Here is a 16,036-nt window from a genome sequence, read left to right on the forward strand (position 1 = left end):
TTGTGCAGAGCTGCAGTCTAGGTGCCGGATATTATGATAAACATTATAATAGCTTATAAGGCAAACATAATCTTATTAAAATATTACATTGTGACCAAATAACCCTTTTGCTCATGTTGTCAAATTAATTGTTTAATTTGTAACGAATATTGAGCTATAATAGAGGTTAAAACTGCTGAGCAGAGACAACTTTTTGGTTAACAAAAACTATGTAAAAACACTACTTACTATTTTAACTTCAACAACTAAAGCCTAAAACGCACTGTGGTTTTAAAGCTTAATGCTGCCTCAGGAGTGGGTCCTAAATCCCTTTCATTCCCAGTCACTTGTCCAACTGTTCCAAGTATATTTCTATTGATAGTGCAGATTGATGTAGATTAGCAAGATACAGCCTCATCCAATGTCTGCACTTTTTTCTGCCTAAGTCATGAGTAATAAACATTTGCGATGCAAAGCATTTTTGGTGGTAATATCGGAAATCAGTATTGCCCAATAAACGCTTCTTTTAATGTTTTTTATCGGCTCAGTAAGAAAATAAACTATTGGCAAATAAATAATACATTATTTCCATCAGTTTACACCAGAGCAGAGTTCCCATACATTCTGAAAAAACCTAGAAATCTACAGGGTTGTTTTCCAGTCAGGAGATTGATGGATTGACCAACTGTCCTGGAAATAATGCTTCTTGTCCTGGGTTTTTCTGTTTGAGCTGAGCTAGGTCTTGGTCTCTGCTGCGCAATGGCAATTACATTTTGATTTGACCCTCCGAGGTTCCTCTAACCGTTTGTGACCAACTCCGGTCATGAATTACCTGTAAAAGCTTCTGGAAAGGTCTTGGAATTGTCCTGGAAAATGATTTATTAAAAGGAGTGAGCACCCTGTAGAGCAAGAGTGCCCAATCTCTGTCCTGGAGGGCCGCTGTCCTTCATAGTTTAACCAAACTTCCTTTAACACACCTGCCTGGAAGCTTCTAGGCTGCATTCCAGTCCATTTCACTCATTAACTTTTCTGTTCTCTACATTCCCTCCGATGTACGTCATTGATTACGTTACACAAGTGTCCACTACTGGTTGAACATCTGATTGGGTTTAAATGCAACACCATAAATGTTTGAGCACTTAGAAACTACGCTGTTGTGACATAACAGTCGTATTGCACTCTGGAGTGCAATACCTGCTGGAGTGAACGTGAAGTCAACTCGTTCCCTCAGTCAAAATCAAGAAATCGAGGGTATGTCCATGTAAACTTCCCTTGTTCACTTGATGATGAAGTGGAATGCATTTTAAAATGGCCAGAGGGATTCCACTGGGGGAACAAGGAAAGGGAAGTTTGTGAGTGCGTGCCTAAAGGTCGAATGGAACTTCAACAACTAATGCCTTAAGCGTACTGTGGTTTTTAAAGCTTAATGCTGCCTCGAGACGAGAGTGAGTCCTAAATCCCTTTCATTCCCTGTATGAAGTCAGTAGTTCTAGTATACCTAGAAAGAGCTTGATCAGCTGGTTCGGATGTGTAAAATTGAGGTTTGAACTAAACTCTGAAGAACACCTGCCCTCCAGGGCTGAATTTGGGCAACCTTCCCTGCTGTTGAGGGAAGACGAGGGCTGTTTCTCAATTCCAAGAATGCAGAGAACGGACAGTTCTTGTGAAGAGCAGTCTTGCCAGATCACCTCAGAAGAACAAACTCGGAATGTGATGTGATGCTGCATTCTCATGACCTTCATACGTTTTTAACAGAAAATGATTTAAACGTTACAGCATTCATACAAAGCTTTATTGTTTTTCCCAATATATATATATTGTTTTTCCCAATATATACTATGCATAAAGACCTTACAGATATACTTTGCACAAAAAGAATAAAACACATTTTAATTTGAATTTCAGCAAATAAACTCCCTTAATGTGTTTATTCCTTTATTAAGATGTTCATGGTAATGTTTACTTTCACCGTCTCATTTAGGGAAACTCCAGAAACAAATAGGTTGTATCTCTGAAATTTAATAATAAACCTATATAAAATGCTGCGCTTCCCACCTTCAGTCGCAATGACTTCTGGGACTTCTAGAGCAAGTTAGATGCTCAAGTCTGCATCGACACATCCTCGATATCAAGAACACATCTGGAAAGTTGCACACTTACTCCGTTCTTGCGGTCTTGAGTTTTGGAACTGAACTTTGCCAGTTGATGATGACGTTACACGAGAATACAAGGACGCAAGATCACTGAAGAACACATATTGAGAAACAGCCAAGATATCAGCAGTGTGAGGAGTTTTCACAGTGAAAAAAAGTAGACTTGGTGTCTGTGTGAAGTAAAACATTTATTTGGCATAATAAGAGATATTTGTATTGGCAATCTTCAGTCAAAGTCTGACCAATTGCTTTCTTTTCATTAGTTTGATGACTTCAGCCACAATAATCTTAACAATGTCCCTCTTACTGTCAATTTGCTAAGAGGGAATGATGCACAAAAAGAAAGCCCCGGACGTTACTTAATATTTGGTTTCAGTTGGAATGTCAGCATACTGAAATAAAAGTCCCAGCAACGTCCTGCTCACACAGATTTTAAGAATAGCAAATAGTAAAATAAACAATTTCAAAACTGCATATAGCAATTGATTTTGGGGAAAAAAGATTTTGATATTTCCTTCCAGTTTATTTTTCTTTGCAGTAAATTCAGTGTTGATATGTTGTATACAAATGAAATGTAAAGAAAACTGGTTCATGTGTTTTATACCTTGCATTACAGGCAAACAGTGACATCTATTAATTTAGTACTAAATTTAGTATGTTTTGCTCTGTCCTTTAGATTAAGCGGCTCATTGGCAGTAATCAGGAGACGCTGGGGATCCTAGAGAGACTGGTTTCTGGTTCTCTAGCAGGCGCAATTGCGCAGAGCAGCATTTACCCAATGGAGGTAAGAACATAAACTTTATTACTGTACATTTCAGTAACTCACCACCATCTTTTTAATTATGTTCTCCTTTCTGCATCAAACAAAGCATGACTTTGTTAGATGCCTCAGAGCTTAAACAAAGCTTCTGTGTGTTTAAGGTTTTAAAGACTCGTCTTGCTCTGGGAAGGACGGGTCAGTACTCGGGAATTGCAGACTGTGCTAAACATATTTTTAAGAAGGAGGGCATGACAGCTTTCTATAAGGGTTACATTCCCAATATGCTGGGTATCATCCCTTATGCTGGAATAGACCTGGCTGTTTATGAGGTGAGTTTTACACTGTAAGAAACGGAATATATACTTCTCAGGCTACATCGTTGTTGTTGTTAACTGAATATGAACATTTAATATTAAATATATATATATATATATATATATATATATATATATATATATATATATATATATATATATATATATATATATATATATTATTTTATACAATATATAATTTTAATTATATCAATTATATTATGCCATCAAAACACACTCAAAAAAATTATTTAGTAGTTTTTCAAGCTGCTTATTTTAAATGAGCTGAAATAACAAGTTTTTTGAGAAATCTGTTTTTGGAACAACTCACTTGTTTTATGTTCAATCCACCTACATTTGTTACGTTAAATTAATTGATTTGGGCTGGGCAAACAGGAATGAATTATGTAAAACACTGCATCATTTTCTAGTAAATATATGTTTTAGTTCTAGTTTGTTTATTTATAAAGCACATTTAAAAACAGACACAAGAGTGACCAAAGTGCTGTACATAAGTTAAAGTAAAATAAAAAGAAGAATATAAAAACATGAAAATAAGTCAAGAGAAATGACTGAATAAATTTAAAAATGAAGCAGTAGAAAGAACTATTAAAATAATATTGAAAAACTAAGCTAAATAGGTACCTTTAAGGAGTAGTTTAAAAATCGATAGTTATGGAGCCATTCTAATCTCAAGGGGCAAAGTGTTTCATAACCGCAGACCCACTACAGAGACAGCTCTGTCCCCTCTACGTTTCAGTCTGGACTGAGGATATAAAAGTAGATTTTGATCACTTGATCTGAGAGATAGGTTGAGGCTAGATTATGAAGAGAGTTACATACCAGTAAAAGCATTTTAAAATCAATTCTGAATTGGATGGGCAGCCAATGGAGGCCCCCTTAAAAAAATAAAAAAAAATAAAAGCAATCCAAGAGAAAACGAAAGTCATAAGTATACAGGTATATAAATTTAATATAAATATAAATTTGTTTTTGTGTTTTACTTCAATCTTTATTTTAGTACAGTTGTGTTAATGGATAGTTAATAATAATTTAAATGGCATTGCTATTTTATATATTACACTGTGATTTAACTCAATATCGCTCCTATTTTTTCCTGTAGACACTGAAGAACTCATGGCTGCAGAGGTTTGCCACAGACAGCGCTGATCCGGGTGTGTTTGTGCTGCTAGCTTGTGGTACAATGTCCAGCACATGTGGACAGTTAGCGAGCTACCCGTTAGCCTTAGTGAGGACACGCATGCAGGCGCAAGGTCAGTCTTCACAACAGACAAGACTTGTTTACTGCTAGAAACCCTCAATGCCTAATTCTATAGATCTCCTGTCACCGACATTTACCGTTCATCTTTCATTTGTCCTCCAGCTTCTCAGGAAGGAAGTCCTCAGATGACCATGTCAGGACTCTTCAGACACATTGTACGGACAGAGGGCGCTATTGGACTCTATAGAGGCTTGGCACCCAATTTTATGAAGGTCATCCCTGCTGTTAGCATCAGCTATGTGGTCTATGAGAACTTAAAGATCACCCTTGGCGTTCAGTCCCGGTGAGAGAAACCTGAGCACTGTTAAATCCTTTTTTCTTTTTTTATTACTGAAAGGAATCCTTCGACAGTTTGCACTCAAGGAGAAATGGAGCATCAGTTGGCCAAGAAACAGCATGCATGATGGGAAGATCAAAACTTTTTTTTTTCCTCAAAATTTCAAGCCAGAGGTTTGCTTTTGATCCCTGAATGGAAGAATAACTGGAATATATGAGAAAGCACTGAAAGATAATAATCAATACCTCTGCTTAAAACACAATCTTTGCTGTGAGTAAAATGTGAGCATCTCTAAATGACGTGTGTTTTAAATCCAGACACCCCCTCAATTATCCTCTGATGTCATTTTAAAGGAACTCTCCAATTCTTTTGGAAGTAGGCTCGCTTTACTAATCACCTGGAGTTAAACAGTTGAGCACTGTTAGCTTAGCTTAGCATAAATCATTGAATCCGATTAGACCATTAGCCATTTATTGTAAATTGAGCATATTTCCCCCAAAAAAGTGGAGTTTTTCTTTAAGGATATGGAGTTGTTTGCTGTAGGGACTGCAAGACTGTATTAAAGGATTTATGTGAAGGAAGAGTCACACACAAGATTGATTCAAAGAGCAAGAGTTACAGAATCATTTAGTACATGCAACAACAACAAACAAAACAACTGCATTCTTCAGTTCATTATTTAAAGCAAACAACTGGAACTGGATGCGCTAGAAACTTTGTTAGATGTGATGCTAATATTCCTGGTGGAGCTCCGGAGTCCTCATTCCACTAGATGGCAGTGTTCAGTAGTGAAGTCTGGCACTTTCTTATAAAATCAACAACATACTTACATTTCGCTCACATAACTTATTGCTTTTATGTTTATTCAACTTATTTGTTTGTGTTATTAGGCTCAATTTACACTTTTCATGTTTTCAAAGTTACAGAGAGCAACATGGGGGATTATTGAACGTTTTCTTACTCAAATGGGGTCCCAGTTATACCGCTGAGGACTTTTCTTTGATAATTTATTTTTTAATGCTGTTTATTTATTAAATGTAGAAGGTTATTAGAAAAAGAATTCAACATAAAATGATTTAAAGAAACACTACACACTCCCCATGATGATGGGCAGCTAAACAGATGTTAAGGAAAAAGAAAGTCTTTAACACTTTGGGTCCAGGTTGAAAATGATTGTGGTTTGAGAATCAGTTAGTCAGTGATTCTCAACTTCAGACCCACCACTCTGCATATTTTTATGTCTCTTTCATTTACATGCAGGAAACTTTGGAAATTTGGTTCCACCACTAAATATCTAAACTAAATGACTTCATCTCACAATTCTGACTTTTTCCTCTCAGTTTTGACTCTCATTTGCTAGTTGTTAAAATAGAATTTCAGTACTTGCATACTTGTATATCTAAATAGTCAGCTTTAAATGGAAAGACCGGTTGAAACCCGCAATTCTGACTTTGCTTTTTCAGAATTGTAAGATTTAAACTCTCAATTCTATAGATATGTAGTCAAATATAGCCTTTTCCTTTTAGAACTGAACTTTGTGACTTGTGAATACGAGTTTGTCTCAGTTTTGGGGAAGTAAATGTGGGTTTTTATCCACCAACTTAAGACTTTTTTTCATACTGCTTTTCTCCCACTGTTAACAGTGAATATCTAGCAATTATGTCTTAATAATGGGCAAATGCGTGATTTTATTATGTAATTCTGAGGAAAATAAGTCAGAACTGCAGGGTTTATTTCTGCCAAATTGACAAATTTTCTCAAATAGCTACCTTTTTTTTGGCCAATGCAAGTTTCAATCACTCATTTCTGAAAAACGTAAGAATTGTAAAATAAAAACCCACATCTACATTTTTCATTTTTTTATTCAGTGGCCATATGAATCAGATCTTCAGCTTGAGTTAACGAGAGCTCCATAACCTGAACTGTGTGCGTCCAATAGGAGACGCATGTAAAGTATGCAGATGACTGAGTTGAGGAACCGCTGGTCTTGGTAAAGTTTGAGAAAACAAAGCTACTGATATTTTCAAACAATTCTTGTTCATAGATGATCTGCATAACTTCAGTGTAAATATCATTTCTCACCATTATTAGTTTTGCGAGGACTTCAGTAACGTCTATAACACTCTGATTTATACTCCGTCTAGTTAAGGAACATATTTAAGCACTTTATTTTAATAATAAAAATAAAATAAACCAGACTTGAATTTTTAGGAGAACTTGCAACAGAAGGATAGTATTCAGTAGTTCAGTAGTGTGTGTTTAAGAGCATTTTTAAATGTTTGTTTCAGCTTGGGGGGAAAAGAGTTCAGTTTTTGTAAACTAAACGCTAAAAGAGGTATACAGTATGTTATGATATCTTTTGACTCTTCATCAGGAGATGGATATCTTGTATATTTGGATGTGACATTTCAAAATTGACACCCATGTTAAAAATGAATTTAGTTTTTTGTTGACCTTACGGCATTTGCATGAGAAGCCCTGAAACCCAGCAGTTCACTGGGTTGCGATTCTACAAGACCTTTAGTGTTGATATAGTTGCCTTATTTATAAATGGAATAAAGCTGCTTTTAGACTCTTTGGAGGAAATGTAGGAAGATGGGAATGAAATATTTTTCTAATGCGTTGATTCTCAGGGAGAATACAGCGGTCTCAGATGAGACTCTTCTCCATTCTGCGTGGTACAGTATGTGTGCAGGCCCTGAGAACAGTTTGGCTTTTTTTCATGGCCCGAAAACAAACTTGTATCAGTGGAAAAACTGCGAATACCCTTCTGTGTCCTGCTGAGCTCAGCTGCGGCCCGATTCCCTTTGGATCAATTCCGTCTTTGTAAATGCATGTGTATGTGTGTGTCTTGTCTGAATATGCACAAGTTGCACTGTAGAGTCTACAGGGCTTTAAAAGCTGTATTGCCTGCCTCGTGATGGAAGCAGCGTATTTTTGTCCGTTTTGCGTTTTGCACTGTTTCTCACAGGAGAAATCTCTGGACTCTAGATGTCCTGAGACTAAAGGCTTTAGATTTGTGTGCGTTTCTTTTTTTTTGGTGGCGATTCACACAATCAAGGAATGCCACTCTTCGAGACTGCCTCTAGTCTATTGCCTTATCATTGAGCTGTTTGCTGCAGCTTCTGTGAGTGTAAATGCACAGTGTTTGCCACATCTATATCCATATGTACTGTTGCTGGGCTCCCCTGACTTTCATAAGCATTCATACTAATCAAATATCCAGATTTTTGTACCGTGAAACATATCTAGATGTGATGACACATCTGCAAAGTTTCAGTTGATGCCGCAATGTGCAGATCAATGCAAAAATATGTTTACTGGACTAAAGGAAAATAAAATCTATGTCCGCTATAGAATGCAAAATTGAATGTAGAGTGGGAATATTTATGTTTGTAAAATAACTGTAAAATAAAGTTATTCTTGATTTTGTTCATGGAAGTTGGGTGTTTTTTTTATTATTTATTTTATTTCAGGTCAGTCTGGGATTAAACTCTGTCTTCGGAATAAAGAACTGTGAGGGGAAAACGAGAAATATATGCTTGTACTATTTTTTTTTTAAGAGTTCACGCGTAGATAATGCTTGACGTCGACGATGTTAGCAGGTTTGCCATGCTGTCCCAGGAGAGAACCCTGAGCTTGGAGATAGATTAACACAAGGCTCCCGCCTTGTCAATGAGCATTAAGAGGGACATGAGATCAGGTAGTTCTCAAGAGTTCCCCTAATTCATTTGGCCTATAACTTGATTATTAAGATGGCTCTATATAGAAATGGACAGCCAACCACACCAGTGTGTATGCATTAAGTGCTTGTGACTGTTACTACACTGTAAAACCCAATAAGTTAAGTTGAATCAAACCGTTTGAGGAAACCGATTGCAACAAACTATTTAAGTTCAAAAACTAATCTATATGAGTACTGTGAACTTAATTTATTTGAGTAAATGCAGCAATTTGAGCACAGTAAAACCCAATAAAAGAAGAGAACCTAAAACAACTGAGTACTGTAAAACCCAATAAGATAAGACAACTTGAACCATTTGAGGAAACCGATTGCTACAAACCATTATGTATATATGAGTACAATGAACCTACTTACCTTTAACACTGAGTTCAAAACTCTTTTCACATGAGTAGAATTAACTTTCAGTCAATTTGAGTTAACTACACTCATTTAATTCACTTGTGTCAAATGTATTTAGACTGTGGAAGGAAACTGGAGTACCCAGGGGAAATCCACGCAAACACGGGGAGATGCTGACTGACTCATCTAGGACTTGAACCAGCAACCTTCTTGCTGTGATCGAGCCTGATCCTAGAACTGAATAGGGATGGATGGAGGGGTCTTCCAAAATGAAGATAGAGAATGAAGTAAAGCTGCGGACACGTTGGGTTTTTCTCCCCATAGACTTCCATTCATATGCACGCAAATGCATCTGACCGGAAATGCAAGGTCATGCATCAAGTTTCGCAGGTTGCAAAGTTCAAGCTTGGTGAACTCTGACCTGGAAAATTGCATCACTTGACTACCAACTTGACTCGCATCACTTGAGACGCCAACTGAGCCGAGACTCGAACCAGCGATCTTCTTGCTGTGAGGCGACAGCACTACCTATTGCGCCACTGCCTCGCCCTTACGGTCTAGTCGTGTTTTGTTAAACAACTGAATAAATAATGGACCGAACAAAATGCATAAACACTAGACAGTAAAATTTTGCTTTTGTATGATATTTATTATTTTGTATTTGTAAATATATTCGCTGTTGGAAATAAAGGTTTAGCAACTGTTTGGAAACAGAATCTCGGAGTGGGGAAGGAGAGCGACTCAGCAGACTGATCACATGACAGCGGTTTGCCGTCTGAGGAAGTCATTCATCCGCAGACCGAGAGTAAATACTGCTCGTGTCTCACACCCTGCCGAGCTGACTACATAGACAGCATATCTGGGACGTTCTGTCACACCTCAGCCATGATCGGTTGGGATACATGAACAGATTCGAGTCGCTAGCGAAGAGCGAGAATACTGTTTAGCTAAGCAGCAGTCGTCAGCGGTTTTGACACACGGCCACAATGTGTGCAAGGGGAGTTGCCGAATGACTTGAGTACACACTAAATACGCTTTTACAGTAGTTTTTTTTTTCTTATTTGCCCAGTTATATGTAACTCCGGCTATGTTTATTGTACCAACAACCGCACAGTGATCACGAGTTTCAGGCTGTTGAAAACAGGACCTGGATCAGCACTAATATCAGCTCGACTCCTATCACTACTGTGTTGAGCAGCTTCTAGCAGAGAAAGATGTCCTTTGAGGAAGCTAAAGCGAAATTAGAAGCAGCAGGACAGACTCATGTTTTACAGTTCTGGGATGAACTTTCTGCGGAAGAAAGGGGCACATTTCTGGAGGAAATTTTTCAGCTGCAGCCCGACGAGTTAGTCGAGCACTGCCGAGAAGCTGCAGCGTCCGCAAGCCGACAATCGAGTGCCGATGGTCGGCTTGACGCGCGGATGCAGCCCGTTCCTCCAGAGTTCATTGGGAGTGTGCGTAAAAGTGACAGAGAAACCCTTCAGAAGTGGGAGAATGAAGGTACAGCTCCAACTGTTTAATATTGTATACAATGATACATTTTTCTTTATTATTTCGTCACTGTGCTCAAAGTCTCATTAAAGTTATTAAACAACTTGTATTTTCAGGGCTACTGCAGATTTCACAGGACAGAGTGGCTGTTTTGCTGTTAGCTGGTGGTCAGGGGACTCGTCTTGGAGTATCTTATCCCAAGGGCATGTATAATGTTGGGCTTCCAAGTGGGAAAACCCTGTACCAAATTCAGGCAGAGAGGATCCAGAAAGTACAAGAGCTGGCCAATGTGAGGCATGGCAGTAGGTGCACAATACCATGGTATGGTTCTTTTAATTTCAGCTTTAAGCACCATTTGGTCTTGTGGAAGTTTTTTTTTTTTTTTTTTGGACCTGCAAATTCTGAAGTGGAAATGTCCTCTGAAACAAAATGTCAACACGATAAATGGATAATTGTGAAGTAATTTGTTACTTTTAGTAGGCCTAAATGTTTAGCTTGATTAATGCAATGACTTGTTTGACGTTTGAAAACTGGCTCTGGAAAATCACACATCTGTCAGTAGTAATAAAAATGAACTGGTGGTTTATGAAACTTGCCAAACAAACAAGCAAATGACTTAAAACTTGTACTGACTTGTCTTTTAATAATGTATGAACAGGTTCATAATGACCAGTGAGTTCACCCTGGGACCCACAGAGAAGTTCTTCAAAGACAACAAATATTTTGGCCTTTGTCCATCCAATGTGGTCATGTTTGAACAGAGGATGATACCAGCTGTGGGCTTTGATGGAAAGATCATCCTGGAGAAGAAAAACAAAATAGCCATGGCTCCAGGTCTGACAGAGCTCATTTGGCTTTAGAAAGAATTTGAATTGATCAAATAATTTTATTGTTGATGTGTTAAGAGCAGATCATAAAATAATACAATCAACTAGAGCCTACCTTTCATAATTATTTGTTTTCATTCGTTACGTGTGAACAACGAAATATGGTCACATCAGTGTCTTTTTTTTTACTTAGTTTACTTTAGTTTAACTGACTGAAACCAGCATCTTCATGTTTATGTCTTATTCAGATGGAAATGGCGGCCTCTATCGGTCACTGGTGGACAACAAGATTTTAGAGGACATGGAGAGAAGGAATGTGGAGTTTCTTCACGTGTACTGTGTGGACAACATCTTGGTGAAGATGGCAGACCCGGTTTTTATTGGCTTTTGTGTAACCAACGGAGCAGACTGTGGTGCCAAGGTGAAAATGCCCTGTTTATGGGCTTGACTAAATCCCATATATTTTTATGATTGTGTTGTTTTGGGGTGGTTAGCCATGTTTACCTTGATTCTGGTCAGGTGGTGGAAAAGGCCTATCCTGCAGAGCCTGTTGGAGTGGTGTGCCGTGTGGACGGTGTATATCAGGTGATTGAGTACAGTGAGATCCAGCCAGAGACGGCAGAGCTGCGAGGCTCAGGAGGAGAGCTTGTGTTCAGTGCCGGGAACATTTGCAATCACTTCTTTACCCGGAGCTTCTTGAGGGACGTGGCAGAGTATGTACTCTCATCACAATGTTTTAGCATACAGTCACGTTCTCTTTTGTGTAAAGTCAACTTATTGTGCATAAAGTAAATGTTTTTCTGTAATCTATTATAATAATCATGCTTCATTATTTTACCAGGCAAGAGAATCTCTAATATAAAGCCTACTAGATCTTTTTATTATCAAGGTACTGGTGCAAAATTATGGGTTCTCAATACAAGATTAGTTTGTAACAACTTATAATAATGTTCGGTTTATTAACATTTGTTAACAGTAGTTAGGTATTAATTACAGGAAATTCTTTGCTCAGTTCAACCTCAAGCTCAATTATATAGCACATTTCCACAAGGCCACACAAAGTGCTTTACAGAGAAGATACAAACAAGCAGTACGGACATAATAAACAAAACAGCAATAGGCACACAATGTAAAAGAGAACATAAAAGATGTAAAATATATTATACAAACAGTTTGGTTTCAATGCCTAAAACAAGAAAGTAATTGACTCTTTAAATAATTCAACCTAGTTCAAAGATGCTACCACAGTTGACCACAATAAACAGGATTAAATACGAGACCGTTGGCCCCCTGAGGAAGGGACTTGTGCTTCAAACAACCTAGAAAATAGATGAGTCTTTACTTTAGACTTAAAAATTAGCAGTGACTAAGCCATTTTTAATTCTAGTGGCAGCACGTTCTAAAAGGAGGACCAGCTATAGCGAATGCACGTTCGCCCCTGCTTTGAGGTGCGCCTTTGGGACTTTTAATAGACACTGATGAGTGTTGGCCACAATCAGTTGAGATGAATAATGAGGGCCCAGGCCACGTAAGGTTTCCCATAAAGAGAAGGTTTTTAAATTTGATTCTTTGTCCCACCGGTAGCCAATGGAGAGACCTTAAAATGGGAGCGTGCATATTTCAGACTTTTTGTTAAAAGTCTAGCTGCTGCGTTTTGCACTAACTGTAGGCGAGCGATCTTATTCACCCACTTTCACAGCAAACGAAATCATAAAAGACAAATGAAAAGGTTTGTAATCCAATCTGAGGGATTTTTGTCCCTTTACTGAAGGTTGATTCACCCCAAACTCAGTTGAAAATGTTGAATGGTCACAAAACAAAATAGTTGAGCTAACATTAACCTATTTATTAAAATACCATTTTATTTTTATAATAATATTTATTAACCTTATCGGTTTTGCTTAGGACACATAATACCTACAGGTAACTGTTTACAAAACCAGAAGCTTAAAGCATAGACTCTCAGAAAACATGCATGTTGGTCAAGAATATGGAACATATTGACTTCATCTGTAATCAAAGCCCTTTGTGCAAATGACTCCTCTTTCATTGTAGAAAGTTTGAGAGTAAGCTGAAGCAGCATGTGGCAATCAAGAAAGTGCCGTTTGTGGATGGAGAAGGAAACCTGGTGAAACCAACAAAGCCCAATGGCATCAAAATGGAGAAATTTGTATTTGACGTCTTTCAGTTCTCAAAGTGTGTTTGCAGCTATTCTTAATTTGGGCAAAATCAGGTATCACCCTCTTCTTCACTGTAATTTGTTTTGTCTTTGCAAGGAAATTTGTCGCATTTGAGGTGTTGAGGGAAGAGGAATTTTCACCCCTGAAAAATGCTGATGGGGCACCTCTGGACACACCAACCACAGCACGCCGATCTTTGCTAGCACAACATTACCGCTGGATTCTGGCAGCCGGTGGAAGCTTCCTTGATGAGCAAAATAAGCCCTTCACACCAAAACATAGGTGATAACACTAAATACCCTTTAGTAAATCCACATCAAATAAGGATTGTTGGACAGCATCCTCAATGTCTCAGAGGGATAGTTAATCAAAAACTGAAAATTTCCTAATCATTTACTCACACTCAAGTGCTTCCAAACCTTTATGAATTTTTAGAAACAAAACATAGGCCTACTATGGAAGTCAGTGACTTCAGAAACAACATTCTTAAGGATATCTTGTGTTCAAGATATGAAATAAACTTAAACAGGTTTAAAACAAGTGGAGTAGTTCATTTTTAGGTGAACTATCCCTTTAAAGAGTCCTTTACGATCGTGTTCCATTTTCTTTGAGTAACTGATCATGTTTGTGACTTTAACTAATGGTAAAACTGAAACCATTATAAAATGTTTACATTTGCTTCAAAAAAACAGAAAACTGAAACTTACAGTTATGGTAAGGATATTACATTTCGGACATGCTTCAGGTTATATCTGCGTTAAAAAATCATGTGTTCCTTTACATTAGCGAGACAGGACTGATGGGCTTTATTCTGGTTAAACAACTGGCTAGATATACATTATTCCACTTATTACACAGATATTTGCCTCAAAATGAAATAATTAGACACTAAACACTGATCTGAGCTGTAATCATTTACTTACTCTTTAATTTAATGTAAAGTTCGCCGAAATGATGACTAGTTGCAGCTTGCGCTAAACAACTTGTATAATTATTCAGCCACAAGATGGCGCCAAACAGTCAAGATCAGCGGCGTGACAGATAAGCACAAAACTGTCGATTGAATAATATACTTGGGATAAGATGATTCGTGTTCGTATTTCATTCTTTGGAATGTCGTGATTGATTACTCAGAAATCAGGTAAACATGAATTTACATGCAGACGGCTATTATTATTGAGTAAACCTGAAGTAAACAAGTCCATGAGGAAAGAAGCTGCAAACAAGCAAGCTATGTACCCACATGCCATGGAAATAGAGCACGTCAACATATCCTACTGCTATCAGTAAACAAATATTGACTGTTTAGAATAGCGTCAAATGACCTTTACTGCAAATATGATGTTTTCTCTCATATTTTAATTTGTTTTATAATTCTAAACAAACCAGTTGTAGAAAAGGATGTGCTGTAGACATTTCCTAAAATCAACTCTATTCCCCTTATGAATTGAGTTCCCTCCATCTGACTTAACCTGAAAGAAAAATGCCTAAAAGGGATGTCTTGCCCGTCGATGCAGAAAATGAACTATTTTAAGTCAGTTTCTTAAATGGACAGCAGGGTGAGTGTTTTATAATGACTGACTTTGTCTCTGCTTTCTTTTGCAGTACTGCGCAGAATGAAGACCCACCAGCTGTCTGTGAAATCTCTCCACTCGTATCATACTTTGGCGAGGTAAAAACTCAAATACTTTTATTGTTGTTGTGGTTTTTGTCAATTTAGAATTGATAATACTGATGAAAAGTCTAGTTTTGTGTCTAAGAGACCTACATCTGACACAAAAGCTAAACATTTTTAACAGAATACCAATTTTTTAGAGTTAGTACAAAAAGAGGCAAGATTAGCCCTGAGGCACAGAGTGAAAAAGGGCAACTAGCATGTGTGAACATATGGAGCATGATGTGAACTGGAGCGGATGATGTTAAAGCAGTGTTACTGTTCTCAGGAGAGAGCGTTAGAGACAGCTGCAACGCCACATCTCTTTCTATCCTTTTTTTCATTCTTAGCCTCAGTGACGCATGGATGTATATTAATTGCTGTGTTTTTCAGGGTCTGGAAATGCTGCTAAATCAGAAGAACTTGAAGTCGCCTTTTATACTTGATGAGAATGAAGCCAAAAATCTTGTGCAAACAGTATAATGTTTTTAGCTGAGGATTATGCATGGTAGATTTTTGACAGTAAAGGAAATTAAAGGGATGTTTGCAAATCAACAATAAATACATAAACTAGTTAGTTTGGGCTCTGTATGATGTTTGGTTTTACTGTAGAAGTCACTTCATGAATTACAACTGGTACAAAATGCTGCAGCTCGTATTATCACAAAAACCCCATCTGCCTGTCACATCACATCAATTCTACAACAGCTTCACTGGCTTCCCATCCTTTTCAGAATTAATCATAAAATACTTCTTCTCACTTTTAAAGCCATCCACAATCTCGCTCCTCCATACCTTGCTAATCTTGTTCATATCGCCACACCTTCTTGAACACTCAGGTCTTCTTCTTCCATTCACCTCACTGTTCCCTCTGTCCACCTTGTCTCCATGGGGAGCAGATCCTTCAGTCACTCTGCTCCTCAGCTTTGGAATCCACTTCCTTCTGATCTGCGTAATTTAGACTCTCTTTCACAATTTAAATCCAAACTCAAAACACATCTGTTTAGAACAGCCTATTCTCTTTGACCCGATTGA

General features: G+C 37.7%; 2 protein-coding genes across 8 annotated transcripts in view; both read left to right on the forward strand.

Moving 5' to 3' along the window:
* slc25a25b (solute carrier family 25 member 25b) overlaps positions 1-8,206 on the forward strand; it is a 30,630-nt gene extending 22,424 nt beyond the window's left edge. For 6 of the 7 annotated variants that reach the window (XM_009301543.5, XM_005171907.6, XM_068221295.2 and 3 more), the window contains 4 exons: positions 2,809-2,916; positions 3,054-3,221; positions 4,330-4,480; positions 4,591-8,206. In XM_009301543.5, coding sequence (XP_009299818.1) covers positions 2,809-2,916; positions 3,054-3,221; positions 4,330-4,480; positions 4,591-4,775 — 612 coding nt within the window. In that variant the 3' untranslated portion in view covers positions 4,776-8,206. The remainder of the gene's footprint in view (positions 1-2,808; positions 2,917-3,053; positions 3,222-4,329; positions 4,481-4,590) is intronic. The other variant, NM_001160020.1, reaches the window with a different exon arrangement.
* A 1,702-nt stretch (positions 8,207-9,908) lies between these two features.
* On the forward strand, positions 9,909-15,578 carry uap1l1 (UDP-N-acetylglucosamine pyrophosphorylase 1 like 1). Its single transcript, NM_200294.1, is given in 9 exon segments — positions 9,909-10,349; positions 10,457-10,661; positions 10,999-11,174; positions 11,416-11,588; positions 11,687-11,880; positions 13,223-13,363; positions 13,444-13,629; positions 14,953-15,019; positions 15,395-15,578. Coding segments are annotated over 9 exon segments (1,518 nt in total). The 5' UTR covers positions 9,909-10,063; the 3' UTR covers positions 15,485-15,578.
* Positions 15,579-16,036: the final 458 nt, after the last annotated feature.

This window comes from Danio rerio, chromosome 5 (assembly GCF_049306965.1).
Source record: "Danio rerio strain Tuebingen ecotype United States chromosome 5, GRCz12tu, whole genome shotgun sequence".
Taxonomy (NCBI): Eukaryota; Metazoa; Chordata; class Actinopteri; order Cypriniformes; family Danionidae; genus Danio; species Danio rerio.